We start from the raw sequence: 23,256 nt of genomic DNA, 5'->3' as shown, positions 1-23,256 counted from the left end.
CCGAGCCCTAATCATAACATATTAAACATTTTCAGATTATGGTTAAGAAAAATTGCATAAATTATTATTTCTTTAATTTTCTCACAATATTTCCACTGTTAATCGCATTTCACTGTATACTTCGATTGAAAACATGTGTTATAATAAAATATCTGCCTCAACTGATTTCAACACAAAGTACCGCATGATAAAATTTAAAATATTTTACAGATATCATATAGACAAAGTTCTGCAGAATTTTGGGTAAAAATTTTTAAGTTACTAAGATCATGATATCTACAAGACACAGATTTCAGAACAGGAACTTTACAGTTCTAGCACAAACATTGTTACAATATTACAAACAAGCAACTAATGGTGATGGCTGCTCAAGTGTGTGAAATACATCATGCTATCGATATCACATATAACAAGAAGAAGTTACAAAATTATTAACTTCACACAGTGAAATAGAATACTGTCTTTCAGACTGGTTATAAAATAACACAACGAATAAAACTTTAAAAGAATTGTCAATTGAAATTTCTATACAAGATGCGAAACTATTCATATTATAATTAATAGTCGTCCAAGTCATCTGCATCCTTTAATTCTTTAAAACCTATATTTAGTGAAGGAAGAAATATGAATTGAAAAATATTCTCCCTTTTCTTCATGACTGGATGATTCCCAATTATAAGAACATTTGTTTATCAGTACAATTAATTTAAATGAAACCAGTTATTTATGACTACTAATTAAGTTTTAGTTCAAAACATGACGAAAAAGAAGTATCATTATGAACGCTACACAATCTCTTAACACATTTATTAGCATGCATATGTTTTGTTTCGAGAAAATGTACTTACTTTTTACAGCAACATATATTTTCTATCAATTCTCCAATTGAATTAGAAGATTCACTTCGATAGATACCACTGGATGCATCATCAGTACATGCTGCCACAAATGTTTGAAGATCACTCTTTGGAAAACCGCTTTTGTAATATAACTGTATAAAAAAAAATGATGAAGAATGTTGAGTTAACACTTACAGACTGAAAACTGTGGAATCTTTTTCAATTAACCTACTTATAACACTTTTTTATAATTACCGTAACTATCAAAATGTTAAAAAAAATTATGGGTTATTTAATGATGCTTGCAACTGCAGAGGTTATATCAGTGTCGCTGGTGTGCCAGAATTTTGGCCTGCAGGAGTTCTTTTACATGCCCGTAAATCTACTGACATGAGTCTGTCGCATTGAAACACACTTAAATGCCATCGACCTCAGCAGGGATCGAACCCGCAACCACGAGCATAGAAAGCCAGCGCTATACCAACTACGCTACCAAGGGCAACTCAAAATGTTAATATTGTCATTCATTAACTTCCTTTCTGTTCAGAATTCAACAAAAATACTTACGTAATATACATGACAGACCAATTTCCATCAAAATGCAAAGCATTAAATTCAACAATAACAATAATAGTAAAAACAATAACAGTGGTGATGATGATGATGATGATGATGATGATGATGATGAAATCTCATTCAAATAAGAGCCCAGAGTAGTTGTAGTGGATTTAGATTTAGAAAATTCATGTTGTGTAAAATTTATTTTGTTTTTCACATAAAAGGAAATATGTTTGTGAATAATGGTTTCGAAAATTTTTTAGAAATTATTTAGAATTGAGGTATATCTGTAATTACTTACATAATTTCTTTTGCCTTTCTTAACATCTTCATGTGTTACTTTAGGTATAGGTGGGCTCTCTAATTCATATTCTTGTTTTCAAAAGTAAGGTTATAAGGTCATGTTTTTTTTTCTGAATAGATATGAATTGATTCGCAAATGCGTTGACAATGTTTTTTTTTTTTTTTTTTTTTTTTTTCACTAACGTGTTTATCATTATTGATTAATACAGAGGGAAAATTATCACTCTTTCGCAAACTTTTTATGTTAAACCTTTTAACTTTAGTGACTGGAACTGCCCGAGATATGATGTTTTTGTTAATAATATAGAGTGAATTAGTTGCTACATTTACGTCAACTGTCTTATACACATAATCCCAATCATAATTATAAAGACATGTGCAAAGATTCAGGTAATCACTTTGAGCATTATTTAGGAAGACGCTTTGTTGACTACGAGTGGAATAAGATAGTTTAACTTCCAGATTTATTGAAAGGATGGATGATAGTTATCCTGAAGAGCTAGAGAATGAGTGGCCAGATTAACATCATTCTCAGTTACATTTGTATATAAAAAAAAAAACTAACAATATGTCTAGTAGGTTACTGCTAATTGTTAAGTTAATTTTTTGAAGTCCGATAAAACAAAATGATGAAAATAACTCCTGTGTCTTAATTCTGGTGTAGTTGTTGTTGTTTAGCCAACTGTCCAAAGACAGGTCTGAACCTCACAAGAAATACCAACAATGTACCACCTATGAAAAAACTAGGCCAGGAGATAATGGAGTAGGGTGGCCAATTCCTTTCCCACTCCATTGCATACATCACCAAGTAGCTACATATTATACTAATTGAACTACAGATATACACAAATAATTGATGAAAATAACTCTTGTGTCTTATTTCTGGCGTAGTAAAGTATATTATTAGCGCAACAACCAGATGACCATTTCATACCAGAAGCAATGAAATCACCGAGAATTATTATTCTATAGTTATGAGAGTCAAAACTGATTTTAAGAAAATTAAGATATGATTTTTAAAATTACATTAAATTAATAATAATTTTAAAATTAATAACAATAGTGATGATGATGATGATGATGATGATGATGATGATGATGATAAGAAAAAGAAGAAGAAGAAGCAGGAGGAGGAGGAGGAGGAGGAGGAGGAGGAGGAGACGAAAAGATCAGAAGGCTTAAAGAACAACACTGGATGATACATTTAGCATGAGTTAAAGCCCACAATGAGATTTTCGAAAATGAATTAGCTGACAAATTGGCTAAGAAAACAGCAATGGATAATTCCAAAGAAACTGTATACACCAGGAAACCTAAGAGCACCACAGTTACAGAAATTCAGCAAGAAGGACTTAACAAATGTAAAGTCCACTGGGTTAACTTAAATAATTCTTTAGAAACTGTATACACCTTAACAACTGAGGTCAATTGATAATTTAAATATCTGCTGCTGGAGGGTTTAGAAAAAAAATGGGGAAGACATACTTCTAAATTTTGGATGTTCATTAAAATGTAACTGTTCAGGATAATACGAAGAGAGAAAGAGATTACGTGAAATGTAATTTTAAATTCTATTTCTAACACAAGAGATACATACACATTTACCTTTATTGTTTCATAGGCATCCATGATGACTGAAATGAACAAACTGAGCACGACGTAAATGTAGAGGGAGATGAAACAGTAAAGGTATATGCGACTATACCACCAGAGCATCGGTGATTTGAAAGACATGATTGAGAATGTTGCATACATATCATCTCCATTGATGAGTGAGAATAAGCACTCCGATGTGCTAGCCAATGACCGAAACTGTGGAAGAAATAAGTTTATGCTAATTACTGGTAATAGTACCACATCCGAACATAAGATTCATCAAATTACAGCACACATTAAGGTTCCACACATTAAAAACGAGTATACAGTTTGAGTTTCAAATTCATGTAGTTCAATATAACCTACATATGACTAATGAGTAGGAGTGTGATTTTATGGTGATTATTTTACCCTGATATCAGTGATTAAAATGGTTTAATTTTTTTTAATTCCGCAAAAAAAAAAAAAAAAAAAAAAAAACAAGCAATTTCGCGCATACTTTGCACCTCAAAGAAACTTAAAATATAATAACATCTTTTTAAAATTATTATTGAAACAATCCCTTTCAAACAGAAAATTGCATAATTAATTAAATTCACAATTAAATTTCATTTGAGTGTGATGGGGTGACAGCACTGCCTTCTTGATCCCACGAAGGGAGTTGTGTAAAGAGAAGCAACAATTGTCTGCTTGCACTGCTCCCTGGCATACATCGTTGCTAAATATCACAGCCATGTAATGCTGAACAATCAAATATGTAGAAATATTCATGTATATTATATAACAATGGAAATTTTCACGTTTTATTTGGAAGAAAGTTATTTTTCGTGCAAATTCTTCATAAAACCTGTTTTTTTGTTGTTGAAAATATCGTGATTGTGAAGTAATTTCGTGGATTTCTATCAATTTCGCGAAAATTCACGTTTATAGGTGTTTTACTTAATCATGGACTTTCATTAAGGAATTTGAAATTTCGATGCGTAAAATTAAACTTTTAACACACTTCGCATATATCATTAATATCGAAAAATCACACCCTTCCTTACAAATGAGAAATTCAATTTGCTTCACACCCATCTACATATAGACACAAACAAACATAACCTAACCGAATACCATGTTGTTATTAAACAATTCTATACAATTTAATTTTCGTAAATTCACTAGCTATCAAAAAGGAGTGCGTTATATGGCAGCAAAAATTTTTAATAGTCTCCCTATCGATATAAAAAATGAAACTCAAAACATAAGATTATTTAGGGCCAAATTAAAGAAGTACCTAATTTCTCATGCCTTCTATTCTGTAGGTGAATTCATGATATTCAATAACACTTCATGAAATTAATACTAAAACTATGTGTTGTACTAGTAGACTATATTGTAAATCTCGTCTGTATATATATATATATATATATATTTCATCTAGACTGTGATTATAAATTAAGACTTTATAATAGTATTAAGTTTTTTGACTTGTTCCATATTCTAGCTGTAAAGCAATGTATGAATACAACGGAATGTTAATAAATACAATACAATACAATAGCCAGAGATCAGCCAGACTGAGTTAAGTAATCCAAGTACACAATTGATATACATATGTTGTAGGCCTATATGAATTCTACATAAAATAATGTGAATCTTAAAAAAGCTAATCATTTAGCAATTTTTGCTTAAAAAGTATGATGACAAATGTGCAATTAAAATTTCACCATTATTTAACTCTTGCAACCTGTCTAGGTCTTTTCTGATCACATATTTTTAAAAGGCTTTTTCAAAACTCTCCCTTAAAAACATCGCTATCTTTGCAAGACATCCTACAGGTGAGGGAAACAATATAGTTGGTCACAGGAGCCACAGACTCAAAAAGGCTGAAAACCACTGGCTTAAGGATTTTAGCACTGGTCGTGTGATTAGTTTTTCATACAAAATAAGATTGAATTTGTAATGGCTTGGTTGCCTCTCTCATATTCGAACACTGCAGGACACTAGTGCCTTCTGTTCAAGAACAGTAGGAAAGTCAACAAGTGGTGTGACAATGAAAATAAATAGGTTTCCTTTGTAAAATAAGTTGAAAGAAATACTATGCAATATGCATTAATTCACATGAAAGGAACACAAACTGAAATGAATCATGCATGTTTCTAGTAAACGATTTTTCTTTTTAATTCTTCCCAAAGGCATATAGTTTTCATTGAGAATAAATAGGTTCATTTTGGAAAAGTGTTTACTGATTAAAATAAATATCTCCATCTATATTATTCACCACAAAAGTGATTTAATTACTAAAAATTTTCAGGAATAAGAAAAGATCTGAGATAGGTTATATGCAATTACAGAAGAGGTAGGTTGCGAGAGTTAAAATAATACAATCTAAATTGCAGTCAAGAATCAATTTTATAAACTATTTTGCTGCAGTCAAGATTCAATTTTATAAACATTTTTTTAATATATTCCAATAAGAATCTTAACAGAAAAAAAAAAGAAAGTAAAATTATAAATTGAAAATGATAAGCAACTTACTCTCAGCATTTGATCCATCAACAAGCATAATATTAGAAACGTGATAATCTATGTTTTCTTCCCCTTCACAAAGAGTCATGCAATATCAACTCATATTGTCGGACCAACGGATCTGTGCCCCCGTAAGATATGCGAACTGAACCCTAATTCCTACTCACCCTCGGTAATTCATTTCTCTCCCTGCATTCCTACGTCTCTCTTTTCTATCTCTCTCCATTTCTCTCCCCCACTACTCACAATTTTGAGCCTTCTTGCAGGACAGTTTATTTGCACTTACAGTCCAGTGTTGTCAACTCAACATGAACACTGTAGCACGGAGTGGCGCAAGAAATATTATTAAGCAAGTATGTAATAGCATTTTGCGATGAAGAGAAACAAACAGGTCAATATCTCTTTCCTATAAATAAGGCAGCTGCGATCACTGGTGACGATTATTTTATTTCAATTGACTACGTATTGAAATTACTTACTTAACTAATACTAATACAACATGTTATGTAATTTATATAGACAGGTCAGAGCGCCTAATAAAGAAAATCACGAGAGAGGGAGTCTGTGCAGGAGATGAAAAGCTAGAATCACCAGTGAAGAACAGACCATGGGAACCTTTAATTCTTGTAGCTGATATGAACTGATATATATTTTAAGAAGAAAGATAGAAGAATTTTATACCGTGCAGAAAGAAGTTCCGACATTGAAGAAATTACTGAAGGTTGCGAGAGAAGCAATAATTTCCAAGGTTGGAGGGAAATGCTACGGAAAGTGATTCGAGACATGGGATTTAGGTTTAAGAATTGTAGAAATACAAGATTTATTTTGATTGAAAGAAACGATATTGTAGCATGGAGGACCAGTTATTTATGTCACCGTTTGTCAGAAGTTTGGCAACATCCCTATCCGGCAAGGTTCGTGGCCTGCTGTTTGATGTGGTGGGAGGAAAGCGGGTGGAATGGAGTGAGTACAGGCATTAAATTTTTCAAGAACGACAACGGTGCTGAAGGGGCACAGATCCGATGGTCCGACAATATTTGCTATGAGTGAAAATCTTTTTAAGTCTTGAAATCACTTTTTGTGTACATTCCATTACAATTCTGTAACCTACTGTACAGTATACGAAATAGAAGTTTTAAATATAATACAATACATACTTTCTAATTATATTGCTAGCACATACCTTCATATGATAGGGTCCCAATATGAGCCAACCACAAAATGTAAATCCAGCGTAGATCAATAGTGCACAAAGAAGAAATCTCGCAACCTTTGGAGCTGCCTTTTTAAGAGTCAAAATTACGACCTGAAATTTAAAAAAATTATTTCGAGGTGAGGACCTTATAATTTACAAAATGGTCAGCGAAGACAATCTTCCAATCATTGTATCTACTCACCTATTAAGTGATGAAATATGTAACAGAGTTTTAATTTGTTTGGGGTGAAAATCTTTGTTTATGTATATATTTACTGCATGTTACTTACATTGTATGTTTTGAAGAAGCCTAGGTATCTGAGGACACCGAACCATACAAGCAGATTGCCTGTACCCAGAAAAACACTGCAAATGTTCCACTGATCACCAGTAAATTGCTGCAAAAATTTAATTAATCCCTTTACAAACTTAATAATCCTAAAATTAATTCCATTAACCAAAAATGAACAAAGATTGTACTCATAACTGACACATCACTATGAACTTAGCAAAAACAATCAACCTGCATCATCTCATTTTGTACAAGAACCATTTATTATGTCGTCGTCATCGTCATCGTCATCATCATCATCATCATCATCATCATCATCATCATCTCACATACTAGAGCTACTGGTATGCTACAGCATCTATTCACCATATTCTTAGATCTTTCTAAGTTTCTGTGACCTCTTGTAACATATTATGATAAGATTCGTTTTGGCAAGTGAGTATAGGACATTCTAGCAACATTCTTTCCAGTTGTCTATGTTGATTTATGTGTTCAATAATCGAATCTATTTTTAATTCGAGTATGTCCTCATTTCTTCTGTGGTAATAACCGGTACTTCTTCTCACTGTATGCCTCATTTCCACTGCTTATGCCTTCCTTTCTCTGCTCTACTCATGATCCACACCTCACTGCCATATGTAAGGATTTGTTGTGCGTGAGTTTTAATTACATTTAATTCTCACTTAATATGTAACATAACAAATACAGTCTATAGTTAGTTACAGTTTCGTTAATATTTATTTATTTCGTTTAATTTTCATGAATTTATATGAAAATTATGAATTCCTTTTTTTTTTTTCAAGAGTTAACTAGTAATACATTACCATCATGAATTTAATCATACTATTGCCATCTCTCAAATATAAAGTGAATTTGTTACAAACTTCGCGAAATGAAGAAAGATGTCACAAGGAATAACTTTCACCAAAGACCCTCATACTTGGCATCCCAATTTTTACATGGCTCTAGAATTGATTGCATAACCATAAGATTAGTTTACATAAACATAAACTGTTGATGTATTTCTTGCGCACAATGTTACATGAACAAAGATATCAAGTTTGATTTTACCTTTGCTCTTCAGTAATTAAAATGAAGCATTTCAAATGCAGAACTTTCTGAAATCCCTTTCGTTAATGGAGAAACCCGTGGTAACAGCAGAGGAACCAAATGTCCTCATTGTGAAAGATATTCAGACATAGCCTAGCACACACTACCTTTGAAAAAATTCACAATTACATGAGGGGAAACAAGGTATGTACAGCGTAATTATTGTCGCTACACTTTAGTCGAAATCAGCAAAACCCTAGGATTTGAGGAATCAATATTAAATCCTATAGTTTAAGAACCATCCACTAACATGTATCTAGAACTTATACCATGAGAACAGCACATAGCATTGTGTAAAAGGTGTTATATGAGCAATAACTTCATCCTCACCATCCATGAATTACCATCTACAATCCTGAATGAAAGGAGTTACTTAATGACTATTGATAAAAGTGATACTTTAAGCATGGAGAATCATCAGGTATAATAATAATAATAATAATAATAATAATAATAATAATAATAATAATAATAATAATAATAATAATAATAATAATAATAATAATATTATTATTATTATTATTATTATTATTATTATTATTATTATTTATACTGGCAGAGTTAAGGCCATAGGGCCTTCTCTTACACTCTACCAGGTTACAAAGTATACAAGCAGTGAAAATTTAACAAAAAGTTAAAGAACAGAATACTAACATATTACAAAAAAAATAATAATAGCATAATAAAATCGACACTAAACAACATGAAAATAATACCATAATAGAAAAAAAGACAGTGACAGGCAAGTCATTTACTAAGCACATAGAAGAAAGATGCTCGGCGGCGATCAAGGCTACGTACGACATAAAGAAGCTCGAAAAGCTCTCCACGACCACAGCCCTGCGCCTCTTCTACATCAAGATCGCTCCAATAGTTAGCTACGCGCTGAAAAAGATATGGGTTCACTTAACCTCAGCAAACCTAAAGAAGCTAGAAGCCGTGAAAGCGTCATACCTAAAAAGAGCTCTTCAAGTGTCAAGAACAACGCAAACGAGGCTGGTATACCTATTAATGGACACGGATTTCTTCGTAAGAGAGCTGATGACGAGCAACGGCCTTCAACCTACACCAGCATATGAGGCCCACGTTAGGGACAGAGAAGAAAAAGCAGCAGACGTGGACCAGGAATTCCTTCAGACGCCAGCCATGTACACGGAAGAATGGAAGAAGCCTAACTTCGAGCTACGTTACGTCTTCACGAGGACGGCGGCCCACGGGTTCCACCATAGGATCTGTGCCAAACGAGGATACCACCTCTGTGGGCACAGCTGCAGTCAGTATCATATACTAACCTGCCAAGCAAGGACTGAGACACTAACGTTCTACGCAAAAGAAGGCAACTTTTGACTAAAATGTAACAATGTACACATTGTGTTTAATAAATCTTATTATTATAGAAAAGAAGAAAGCAAAATACATTGGAATATAGTAAAAGCAACTCATTTAGCACAAATAGTTAATATGGAAAACGTAAGGAAAAATATATCATCATGCAATATAATAAAGTAATAATAAAAAAGAAAAAAATACGAAAATTAAATAAAATTCACAATAAAAAGGATATGATAATAAATTCTGGTGATCAAGAGAACAAAAAAGGGGAAAGGAAGGAAAAGAATTATATGTATTTTTACAAAACTATCACAGAGAAAAGGGCTTATAACTGAAAGGAATCTGAATTGAAAAAGTGCAATTTTAGTTTATTTTTGAAACTAGACATTGTCCGACAGCCTCTGACATGTTGTGGTAGAGTTCCAGAGATGAGCTGCAGAGACGGTGAAAGATGAAGAGTAGAAGGATGTTCTGTGTTTAGGAATGGAAAGTGTGATATGGTGTTGTGAGCGAGTATCTATTTCGTGATATGAGGACAAATGTTGAAAACGAGAAGCTAGGTAGCTAGGGTTAGAGGCTTGAAGAATATTGAAGAGTAAAGTGAGAGAGTGAATAGTTTCTCGCTCTTTGAGACGGACCCAGGACAGCATATTTAGTGAAGGTGTGATACGGTCAGATCTAGAGACGTTGCAAATAAATCGAACACATGCATTATGAACACGCTGTAGTCTGTCTGTCAGTCTCATGTTAAGGTCAGTGTAGAGAGTGTCACAGTAATTAAAATGAGGCATCAAGAGCGACTGTACTAAATTCTTCTTGAGAACCAACGGAAGGAAATTTCAAATTCTTTTTAGTGTGTGAATTATCATAAAAATTATTTTACATGTGTGTGTGATTTGAGTATTCCAACTTAAGTTTTTGTCCACATAAATTCCTAGATTTTTTACTCTATCACTGTAAGGGATAACAGTTCCATTAATTTTAACAGGAGATAAGTCACCTGTGTTTAATTTACTTAAAAGTCACTGATGTCTCATTATAATTGCCTGTGACTTCTCTGAGTTCAATTTTAGTCCAAATTTTTTCGTCCATGAAATAATTGATTTTATGTCGTTGTTTACTTCATTTATTGCGTAATTTAGTCCCGATATATGTGCAGAGATATATATTTGTAAGTTGTCAGCAAATAGGATATGTCTACAGTGTTCAATAGATTGTGATATGTCATTTATGTAGATCGTAAAAAGTAGAGGTCCAAGAACTGAGCCCTGTGGTACACCTGCACCCACGGTACGCCAGGAAGAAAAACGATCACAGACCTGCACACATTGTTGGCGTACTTGAAGGTACAGGAAGGTATGAGTTCATAAGCAAAAATTTTCCCTTTTAACAAATCCTATCATGCCTCAAAGTATGTTCCAAACCCGGTATAAATTGTGGTCGCAACTTACCTTCCTTTCTATTTGTTCTTTAATTGCAGAACCCAGTATAATCAAGATATCATTTACAATTATCATTATATACCATAAGTTCAAAAATTCCAATCGTCCTTCAACACTCAAATCTCTCTTGTATGTTCTTTCAAAAAATAGTACTGTTATCTGAAACAGAATACACATCCATTTACTCGCATTACCTTCCCCTTGATAGGAAAAGTATACAGGGCAATTCACGAGGATTTACCGTTCCTTACGAAGTTTATTTCTGTATACATTCTGAGCAAAAAATGTTATATAAACATTTGTCCTAATCTCAATATTTTCAGAATTATACTAATTTGAAGTTGTTTGTAAAATATCAATATTCTTTAGTTTTAAGGTAAAAGAATATTACAAATAAGAATGAACTATTCAGGACTGTCATTTCTGTAATTAGGTAATAATCTGAAGCTAAAAATGTGTTCTGAATTGCACAGTTGGTTTGTACAGTTTTTTTTTTTTCGATTTTTAACTAAAGAATTACATTTTGTTACATATTTATCACAACAATTGTCACAAATCACGCCACTCTTGTAAATTCTTTAAGACTGTACATTAGGATGCATAATTAAACTGTAAAGAATCAAGTTCCTAAAGTCGTATGATTTGTAACAATTTTTGTGATAAGTGCGTAAGAATGAAAAATTGAAAATCGAAATCTGTACAATGCAATTATCAACATGTTTTTACCTTCACAACACTAGCCAATTAAAAAAAATGACACTTCTTAATAGTTCATTCTCTATTTGTAATATTTTTTACCCTTAAAACTAAAGAAAAAAGGTATTTTACTAACAACTTCAAATTAGTGTAACTCTGAAAATATTGAGATTAGGACAAATGTTTGTATGACATTTTTGCTCAGAATATCTTCGGAAATAAGCTCCGCAAGTGACGGTAAATCCTCGTGAAACACCCTGTATATACAGCTTATGTTGTATTTTTCATTTTTCAGATCAGACAAAAATGCAAGCTAAGAAAAAAAAAGGTAAGTGCATGCTATACATAGAAAAATTTGCATCAAAAGGAAGGAGTGCAAATGGCCGGAAATTTTATGTAAAAGGGGAGGTTTGGATATGTTTGCACCAGAAACAAAATTTTAATTTGACTAGTTAAACTACTTTATGATCGAAACTTTGGTGCTGTACTGCATTTGTTATTTAACAGTTTATCCAATATCATTAATTTTGGTGAACATTTTCTACATAATGGATTGTGACCTTAGGACAACCCTAACAATTCCTTTTTGATCTATTTCCATAATGACTCATTACACCAAAAGTAATTTGTGCACATATTTTTCATTCATAAAATTTTTTTCCCAAGCATATTTTATTAGGAGACAATTTTGCATGTAATAATATTTCTTGTGGGGGGGGGGGACTAAATTAGACACTTATCTGCACTGTTACATTTGTCAAATAATTTTATGTAAGAAGCATATTCAAGAAAAGACACTAAAAACGATTTAAAGAAACTCGCAAATTTGTATCCTAAAAAAGATAGGTGCATTAAATTCTTGTCGAAATTATATTCCACAGGCTTTGTCCCTGAATTCCACATGCAGAAGTTAGATTAAATTTGTCCAGCTCTTTAAGAGAAATCAAAAGACAGAGATTTTCCAAAACCACTATTTCTTATAAAAATTCTGAAAATGTGGAATTCCGTGAAAATCATGAAATAATTTTTTTTTGCAGAATTACACATTTCTCTTATATTTCGTACAATGAAAAAGTAAAATAAAAGAAAATCTATGAATAGATTTTAATAGATTTTCTGTAAAATTAAGAGTTTTTCATAAGTGCACATTAATGAAATTTATATTAAAGTGAAACGCTTTTACCCATTTAGATTTAAAAAAAAAAAAAACAGACAACAAAGGAAAGTATTGGAATTCCTCATTCACAACTTTTGTACATTGAACATAGTTTGTAATGCATCAAAATGAAGTTACTGGAAACAACTTACACATACCTTTTTCAATTGTTGAGCTCTGTAAATAGCTCGACTACACAAAATCAAAGAAATACTACAGATCACGATTACCAGTGAATTCAGAATGCTACGGAGTATGGAATCCAAGCGATTATCAGCTGTAATAAAAATTACATCTTTTTAGATAAGAACTGAAGGACCAATGACAACAACAATATAGAAAGTTATTTGAAAATCATAACCTATTACAAAGACAGTTTTCGAACTCTCAAATTTGCATATTGAGGAAAGATTCATAAGAAAAAAGTTCAAATCCTCCACTTGATTAACTCCAATCTCAACACTTTAAAAATTAAGACCACATGATAAAAAGTCAAATCTAATTTTTAACGAGTTGCAAATGATGTGGTGGTGGGGGTGGGGGTAGGGGTAGCAGTAATAGTAGCAACAGCAGATTAGTACGAGGGTCATTCCGAAATTAATGCCTCCTAAATTTTTGTGTTGAACTATAATATCTGAGCAGGATGTTAATGGTGTTGTAATAAAGGTTGTACCTTCACACTATTGTCTTGTTAATTTGGTTTGTTGTGTGACAAATAGCAGCAGCAGGGCAGTCTACCAAAATGGTGTCTGACAGAGGTGCGTAGAAAACAGAAATGTGTTCTTGAATTCCTTACTGCTGAACAAACTGCACCCATCAACATCCATTGACGCTTGCTGAATTTGTATGGAGACCATACAGTGGATGCGAGCACAGTGAGGTGGTGGGTAGTGCGTTTCAACAGTGGCAACAATGACAGTCCTTTGGGATACACGGAGTGATTCTTTTGAATGTCCTGGAGCCTGGAGAAACTGTGAAAACTGAATGTTACAAGATGACGCTGGCTAAGCTGAAAGCTCGAATTTCCAGAGTTAGGTCAGAGAAGAAAACCTTTCGCTTGCAACAAGATAATGCAGGCCCTATACCAGTTTCACGACCACCAAGCACATTGCAAAATTTGGCTGGACTGTCCTACCACATCCACTGTTTAGTCCGGGTTTAGAGCCTTTCGACTTCCATCTCTTTGAGCCTGTGAAGGATATACAATGTGGATAAATTTTCCAGACAAGAATGTCTTCGCAACTGTAAGAAAGTGGCATGCCTCTGCTGGTTCAGATTTTTACGAGCATGGCATGCAGGCTCTTGTTAATTGCTGAAAAAATGCATAAAGAATGATAACTATGTGAAAAAATAACTGTATGTAGCAGAAATCTTGCTCTATTCAACTGTGTTATTATGCTCTCTGTATCTGTTGTAGTTTCCATGAAAATAAATAGGAGGCATTACTTTCAGAATGACCCTCGTAGTAGCAGCAATAATATAAGCAGTAATATCTGTAATGTTGAAAATATAGTGGTGACACTAGTTGTCGAACTTATGACGCAGCTAGAATTACTATTGGTGACATTAGAAATAATGCTAATGATGGTAGTAATAATTGTAGTGGTAGTAATGGTAGTATCAGCTGTAGTACACAAGAGCAACAGCAGTAGTGGTTGTGATGCTTGCACTTACAATAAAGTAGTAACTACTAGGTTTCTCTATAATGAAAGCAGTTTCAGCAATATTAGTGGTAGATATGGAGCTAAGATAGTAGTAGTGGTGGTGTTAACAGTGGTGATAATGGTGGAATGGATGATAACAGTAGTAATGATATTAGTCAGTGAGCAAAGAAGACCATAGAGTCGACATAAGTGTGTTAAGCATTGGACAGGGTGAAACCATTCTGAAGTACCCAAAGCAAACTTGTTACTACCAAAATATCGTAAGATTGCTACTATATTATACATAGAGGATCCCATGTTATAAAAATCTCAGACATTTCTAATTTTCTGAAATAGTCAGTTTTTTTTTCTTTCGTAACACAAGAATGCTAAGCTCGCAATTTTAGTAAAAATAGAACTGTAATCGATAAATCATATACACATATAGAGGTTGTTTAAATTGATATATTTTCAAAATACAGAATGGCAATAAATAAATTATAAGATATTTAAAAAGCACTTTGACCTTTTATTACCACTATTTCAATAAACAATGTTAACGTACAATAATGCTTCATAGGTTGAATCATTTGATTTCAATTAATAACGCAAATTGTTCCTTAACACATGTTACGTTATCAATGATACCCTACCCGTTCTCTTTCTCGTCATATATCTGCAGTGCTTGGGAAAAGTGACGTAAGTCAGTTTCCACAAACCTTTTTTAATAATTTAGTGACAACTTACACTGGTTTATGTCGATTTGATTTTTTTTCTGTATAAATTATTGTAATGGGAGAAATACGTATTTTTTTCCAAGCGAGCAGATGTTCCGTAAGCTGTCAATAAATTATCAAAAAGGTTTGTGGAAACTGACTTATGTCACTTTTCCCGAGCACTGCAGATATATACACCAGTTTCATTTAGACAAAAAGCTAATCCCCTTAGCCATATAGAAATGGTAAGCCTTTTATTGAAATAATAAATTTCTTTGCTATAGAATTTTCTTAAATTTGTTATTTAGGGTTATTTTACGATGCTTTATCCACTGCTATGGTTATCTAGCATTTGAGTCAGATGAAGGTGACAATGCCAGCGAAATAAGTCCAAGGTCCAATGCCAAAAGTTACCCAGCATTTGGTCTTAATGGGTTGAGGGAAAACTCTGAAAAAAATCTCAATCAAGTAACTTGTCCCAATCAGGATTTGAACCCGAGCCCACTCGTTTCACGGTCAGGCAGGCCAACCGTTACTCCATGACACTGCAGCTGAACAAATGGCCAATTCTGCTGCTCAAATAACTGCCACAAACCCACCCCTCTATGTGATAGACAAAAAATGGATTTACAATTTTAATGAATAGTGGGGCCGATGTTTCTGTAGTATTCCTGCAAGTTTCAAGAAAAAAGTTAAGTAGTAACACAAACTGCCCGTGTGCTAAGCTGGAGCTAATGTTTTCGTAACAACATCATGGCAACTGTCAGCAAGTGTAGCTGCACCTCCAACTAGCTTGTGTTGACACTATAGTCATATGTGCTCGTTATCAGTAGTAGTGGTAATAGTAGTAACAGTAGCAATAGTAACAATAGCAGCAGTAGCACTGGTGCTATAACTGTTATTAGTAGAGGTGGTTTTTATGATAGAAATTGTTACTGGCATCAACAATGGCAGTGGTAGTAGCAGTTATTGTTGCAATGGTGGTGATCTGGAAGTGGAATTTTTCTCACACTGTGTATGTAGTATTCAAATATGTCAAGTACAGTAGTTACTTCACATTAAAAAAATTGACAAAACTGTGTATGTCGTATGTCTCCTAGCACATACAGCAAGTTCAATTGCATATAGAAGTGTTGAAAGAAAGATTTTTGATAATTTATTCTCTAATATTTTCTAAGATTCAATTAATCACATAAATACTGAAAAAATTTTGAACACAATATGAATTTAAATAGACGAAAGAAAACTCTTACCTACATACTCCACATCACCTTTGCAGTATAGACGTACTGCATCAGCATCTAGTGACAACAACATTTGTCCATCATGATCCTCATTATCAAAAGTAATCTGCAAAAGTATTATCACATATCGAAAATATGTAGATATATTTCTCTATCCTCTAATGCCATCTGTAACCAATGAGCACAGTGCTGATAATGCATACAAACAGACTTACTTTGATGTTGAACTTGTAGCAATCTGGTGGTGTTAATGGTCCAGCAGCTTTAAAGTTCACAGTTTTGACTGAAAACGTCATCACTGCCTTAACAAGAGCAGAGAAATTTATATTTATACTATATTCTTTCAGAAACTCTTTGATGGAGTAACTTTTTGCAGTTACATTCGGTGCTACAGTAAGATTCAGACATCCTGTAAAATAATTACATTATTAAGCCACATAAATTTATTATTTACTAAAGTAAACTTGTATTTCCTCAAAATTGCATTACCACATTAAGTTACAAATGTCTTTATGTACTTGGCTTCTAGTCCAGTCATATATAACAAACAAAAATTGAGTGTCAACACCAATTTTGCACCGAAGTAAGGGTGGAAAGTTGCTGTGGAAGCAGAGTATGGCAGACGTTGTGATGGGTAGGATCACTTCACTGAAGTGAAAAGGGTAGGTGACAAGGGCGTGCAGTACAAACATCTCATTTTCGTGCATTTCCTTACTGATCACAAAGAAAAAGAGAGCTTTTGTAAGATCGAATCAGTGACAGGTTAGATTAGGCTTTTGGTATGCCTTGCATATACTCATAATTGTCCAAGAATGTGCCCTTTCTTCCAAGACATACCAAAAATCTAAACTAACCTAACCTGTCACTGATTCGACCTTACGAAAACTCGTGTTCTCTCTGTGATCAATAAAATAAGACACGGAAATGAGCTTGATGTGCTGCCCCTCCCTGCTGCCTATCCTTCAACCTCGATGGAGCGATCCTACCTGCCTTTACTTCTGCACCGACTTGTGTAATAGTCTCAATCAGTCTAAACTCAGATATTCAGATACGGATTCTTAAGAAGATTTTGGAGATAAATGCAAAACTGAATACATTACTTCTAAGAGCAATAAGCTGGACAAAATGATGAACTAGAGAACAATAATTAAACAAGTTTTAAAATCTGTGATATTATTTCCAGATATTACCCAAAAGAACTACTAGAGCATGGAAATAACCTACGAACCTGCCAAAAGTGCACGAAAGGGCATACATAGCCTATCGAAAAAAAAATCTTTTTCCGAAATTCAAAACATAAGGGTGTACAAAATTTGCCTTGTATTCACTACTATATGCAGTAAAAAAACAAGATCTCTAATTATATTTTTTACCAAGCCGCAGGAGGTCTAAAGATTAGCAAATAAAGTAAAATTTCTATTTATTTATTTTTTCATAATTCTTTGTTGCATGGTCAAAGGAGCTTGATTAGTGTATAAAGTAAAATATTTAGTTTTATTTTTACTTTCACAATTCTTTGTTACATGGTCAAAGGAGCTTAAGTCACTTTCTTTTTACAATTTTTAGTTTAAAATAAGCTATTAAAAAGAAAAATTTCAGTTTTCAATTGGTATTACGGACTTTTGTATGGGTGAAAAACAGGTAATAATAAAGTAAAATCATCAATTTGCCTCAAGTCCTATTTTCTAACAATTTATCAGTATTAACAGTTTATAATGGCATATACCTTTAGTATCATCACTATATGATGTACTGGAGAAATGTTATGTTGACCACCTAAGATTTTTATGCTCCTGTGCCAACGCTGTATTAACAATGAAGCTTGTAAGATATATATTTCCATTGTTGTTACATTCATAAAAACCGCCACGAGAAATAATAACACAAATAACTCACCACACATCCAAAAAAATTATTAAAACATAGATACAAATAAAATAATAAACTTACAATTTCAAGAAGAAAAAATTAACTGTCAGTCCTAAAGAAAACATAATAAATAATAAAATACAGCTATAACTCATTTAACCATGCTTAGTAAAAAAATTAAATATCCATGTCCAAGAAGTACACTTTCCCAAAAAAGAAGATAAATTAAATTTAACATAAGTAAAAGTCCGATCAAACACAAACAAAGAAAACCCACTGAAAAGTCCACTCAATCAGCAACAACCTCCAACACAAACACATCAGAAACAATATGAACATAATGAACTTGTTACCTCTGTTTACCAGAAGACACAATAAGAAAATTACGAAGTTCAAATATAAACCAATCACATATCTCCATAAAAAAAATGAAAAACCAACAATTCAAAAACAAAAATATATCAAAATACTACAAACAATCGATAAAGAAAGAAAAAAAAACAAAACATCATATGTGACGCAATATAAACTCAATCATACCAACGGAACTATAGGTATTGAATAATATACTAGACCCCAAATTATAGCAGACTGCATCAAGTGAAGACCTACAAACATGCTTAGGTTACAAAAAAAAATAGATAAACAAAAAGAAACCCTCTGGAGCTCAGTTAAATTGCTTGTAGGAGGTAAAAAATTTCTTTGCAAAATGCTGGCACCATTATTTAACCTTTGCAAATCCTTAATTTTTTTATTTTTTGGGGGGGGGGGGGAAGTTTTCTTTTCGGTCTTTTCGGATAAGCCTAATGGAAGGGCTTAGTGTAACGAACTATTTTTTAGTGTTAGCAATAGTAAAACATTGACAAAATCAGTAAACTCTACAGAAAAAAAAAAATCTTAAAATTCCACTGGGAATTGAAATTACCAAACGAATTCAAACCATTACTATGAAACTGTGGTAACTTAAACTTCTATACGCAATTATAATAATAATTATTTAGCTTATTTATTGATATAATAAAATCAGATGTATTCCTACATAATATTTAGAATCCCGTGTGTGCACTCTTCTATACTAATGACATAATTAACAAATACAATATTCATTTGCAACTAGTAAAGTGTATTTAATTCTTCATAACAATGTTTGCGAATTAAAACAAAACTTAAAATCAACAAATCAGTAAATAATATCTTCGTAACTTAAGTTGCCACTGTGATAAAATGTGTTACTCTCTTTGTCTACTCGAATGGTACAGCATTCTCCACACTTCTGGACTTCCAGCATTTCAATTAAATATATTAAATAAAGGAGTATGTATAACACTTACGTTCATCTACTTCACTGTTAAAGACGTAACTTTCATTAAAGCCAAATATGGTGCCTTCTTTGTATCGGTACAAACAAAGGATAGGTGGTAGCATTGAGTTATCTTCTTCTGTGTAAGAATATGGGCCAATGGCATTACCAAGATTAGAATACTGGAAGAGATTTTTTCTAATATTAGTCCATATATGGTAACGAAATTCCTCTACATCATTTGAATAATCTTAAATTTAAAATTGATTTTAATAATATCACAAGAATAATAGGTTTCTGAAAATTCTATTTACAAGACTGTTTTTCTTACCCCAACAACAGCATAATCCACAGTAGAATAGAATTCATTTATTTTGTAAAGGGCAAGTGGTCCAACTCCTGGGGGATAAGAATTTACTTCCCTTGTAGCATCCCATCCTTTCAAAAATAGGTGAGAAAATGCAATACGGTTATCCCATGTGTAATTGACGTGATTGTAGCGACTATGTGCAAATAAACACAACTGAAATATAAACACGCAAATTTATGCTCAAAAAATATATAAAATATAAACAGAATCATCAATAATTAAGTATTACCCATAAAAATAATCTTGCCTGTATAGTGACTAGAACAATTTTTATCAACTGAACAAAAAACTTGTAAGGAAATCTACGTTTTGCCTCCCACTTTTCAATTGGGTTCATGAAAAAGAACCTCAATTTTCTCCTCATTTTCTCTTCTGATATGTCTATACTTGACAATCCATAGCTGCATGTTGATGTATCTGCATTGTGGTTCATGACTAAAGCTTCAAGTTCTGAAACAACAATAAATTTAATAATAAAAACGAAGGTTAATTTATTAAAATACCTGCAAGTCTACATATTGCTTTCTGATAAAATAATTTTATGACATACTGTTGTAACTTTCCAGGAGATAAGTATGTCAATACCTAAAACTAAGCATTCTCAGACTACTTTGCAGTTTTCCTCACTATCAACAGACAATTGTATTAACAGAAGGTATTACCGAGTTCTCAAAATTTATCATCCTGCATGTAAAGCCTGGTTCAGATGGTGCGTGTTTCTGTGATGGATTCCAAGGTGGCTGCGTGGATGGGTAGCCTGCGTGCTCACTGCTGGCTCCCATGTTGCTTACAGTGATGGTAGTTGTTCACACAGAGCTGGCTCTTTTCACAGTTCAAATTGGAAAATCATCTGCTGCTTCATCTGTTGCCAACACTCATGGTCAAAAAGAAACTAAACCGTGAGTGGAAAACAACTAAAGTCCTACATTAACAGTAGTAAATGTCGTAATAAAGTAATTAAGCCATAAGTGCAAAACAGCTAAGTCCGATATTTAATTGTTGTTTCTTAGAAACTAAAGAATAAAGAAAAAAACAGGTTTAGTTGGAAAACAACGAACATGGCGACATGGTTTCAGTGGTGATATTATATGAACATCTTTGGTTCCAGCCTGCAAACCACCACAAAAAATAGCAAGGAACCTACCCGCGAAATCCAGCAAGCTAGCCATCCACGGAGCCACCAGAGCGCATTACTTCCGGCGAGTGACCACGCAGGCTACCCATCCGCGCAGCCACCTTGGAATCCATCACAGAAACACGCACCGTCTGAACCGGGCTTAATACAGCAAATTAAAAACGTTAAATAAATAAAAGTAAAAATGAATGAAAGAAGTGGGTCATGTGTAAATAATTTAGGATAAACTTGGCATAAATAATATTTTTTAACTGAAATTAAAATATTAACTTATTAACTATGAAAGGATGGTCGACAAACACTTTCATGGTCCTCAGAGTGATGTTAAGCTTCCCAATTTAGTCTTCAAACTTTACTGTATGTACTGGTAGAGACTCTAGAAAAGTGAAATAACTTCAGTTAAGTTGTAAGTTCTATTCTTCACCTGACATAATTAGGAACATTAAATCCAGATGTTTGAGATGGGCAGGGCATGTAGCACATATGGGCGAATCCAGACATTCATAGTGTGTTAGTTGAGAGGCCAGAGGGGAAAAAAACCTTTGGGTAGGCCGAGATGTAGTTGAGAGAAGAATATTGAAATTGATTTGAGGAACATGGGATGTGATGGTAGGACTATTATTTCCGAGGCATTACTTCCAATTGAATGGTGAGTTTATAAAACAACTTATGTCCCTAGAAGTAGTTTTGAGAAAATTAAAGAAAACTGTTTTTGACTTCGCTGAACCATATATTGTTACAATATAATTTTTTATATGTAAGAGAAAAATTTTTAGTATAAAGATTCATACATGTATACTCTTCTTCAGGTTGTAAAAAATTAATTATCTTCAGGACTTAAGTTGTTCTGCAAATTAACTTCAATTCTGCATCATAATTATTAGGTTATTGACACATAAACCTGTTTAACTAAATGTATTTAGCCTATACCAAAATCATGAAATAACCTTATTGTTGAACAACACTATTTTGAACAATTTTTGTAATCACAAGAGTACAGACCTCTGATGGAGAAAAGTATGATGTTGAAATGTTTCTGAGCACTTATTGCCATTAAGAATTGGATTAGTGGGCTGTTCTTATTTTGTCCCCGACAGTTCTTTATTATACTGGATGTGATGTAGTTATCGAAGTAGCGTGCAGGAGAAAATTACATACCTCATTAAGACGTTTCTTGGCCTGTCCCTCATGGTAGACACAAAAGGACATTTCACTAGTTTTCATATTGTGCACAGAGAAAACTGAGACGGTGAGCTGGGGATAGTAGTACGTATACTGAACTGGTGTTAGGCAAGCATACATTTTTCATGTAGTCAAATGTGACAGCAAGAAAATCCTCTCTCTCTAGGTACTCCATTTTGCAATACTTTTTACTTCAGCTACAAGTTTAGCACGATTACTGAGCATATTGCTTTTTATTTTCATGCTGTTTTTCAAACGTAATAAATTTTCTCAACTGAAGAATTACCAATGACAACAGACAAAAAACATTATTATGTAAGTTTCTTCAGTACTTGACAGGCAAAACAACTTAAGACCAGGACTAAATTCGTTTTACCCCTTAACCAAACATTCAGCTGATAAGGAAAACTATACAAAAGTCGTGGATTAAAGTTACTAAACGATGACCCTTGCACATGGTAACATAATCATGCTCTCAACTCAAAACCGCCAAAATGTGGACTTAAGTCGTTTTGCAAATTTACCATTCAATTGGACATATGTCGGAAGAGGCACAAGAAACAAGGTACAAACACCTTAAGCAATTTCGTGAACAGTATGCCAGAAAGATTTCAAGAGAGGCCACTAATCGGGATGTATTCAATTGACTCCTTGCCACCTCTAATCCTTTTATAACATCCTTCCGCCAAGAGAACCAAACAAAATATAAGAAAAGGATACCACATGTGGAAGTCATAAACCTATTGAGTTCTGAAACAAACAAG

At 33.2% G+C, this 23,256-nt stretch overlaps 1 protein-coding gene across 7 annotated transcripts in view; it reads right to left on the bottom strand.

Moving 5' to 3' along the window:
- LOC138708201 (mucolipin-3-like) overlaps positions 1-23,256 on the bottom strand; it is a 46,979-nt gene that overhangs the window by 21,819 nt on the left and 1,904 nt on the right. For 6 of the 7 annotated variants that reach the window (XR_011334622.1, XM_069838510.1, XM_069838506.1 and 3 more), the window contains exons 2-12: positions 20,423-20,625; positions 20,137-20,328; positions 19,837-19,987; positions 16,852-17,045; positions 16,646-16,742; positions 13,192-13,310; positions 11,191-11,340; positions 7,296-7,403; positions 6,994-7,116; positions 3,306-3,512; positions 849-991 (exon numbers count right to left, since the gene is read on the bottom strand). Coding sequence is in view for 6 of the 7 variants with exons in the window: in XM_069838506.1 (XP_069694607.1) it covers positions 849-991; positions 3,306-3,512; positions 6,994-7,116; positions 7,296-7,403; positions 11,191-11,340; positions 13,192-13,310; positions 16,646-16,742; positions 16,852-17,045; positions 19,837-19,987; positions 20,137-20,328; positions 20,423-20,625 (1,687 nt within the window). In the remaining variant the exon portion in view is untranslated. Of the gene's footprint in view, positions 1-848; positions 992-3,305; positions 3,513-6,993; positions 7,117-7,295; positions 7,404-11,190; positions 11,341-13,191; positions 13,311-16,645; positions 16,743-16,851; positions 17,046-19,836; positions 19,988-20,136; positions 20,329-20,422; positions 20,626-20,837; positions 21,173-23,256 lie in introns of those variants that run through there. The other variant, XM_069838509.1, reaches the window with a different exon arrangement.

This window comes from Periplaneta americana, chromosome 10 (genome assembly GCF_040183065.1).
Source record: "Periplaneta americana isolate PAMFEO1 chromosome 10, P.americana_PAMFEO1_priV1, whole genome shotgun sequence".
Taxonomy (NCBI): domain Eukaryota; kingdom Metazoa; phylum Arthropoda; class Insecta; order Blattodea; family Blattidae; genus Periplaneta; species Periplaneta americana.
The sequence above is the reverse complement of the archived record's forward strand: the minus strand, read 5'-3'. Positions and strand labels throughout refer to the sequence as shown.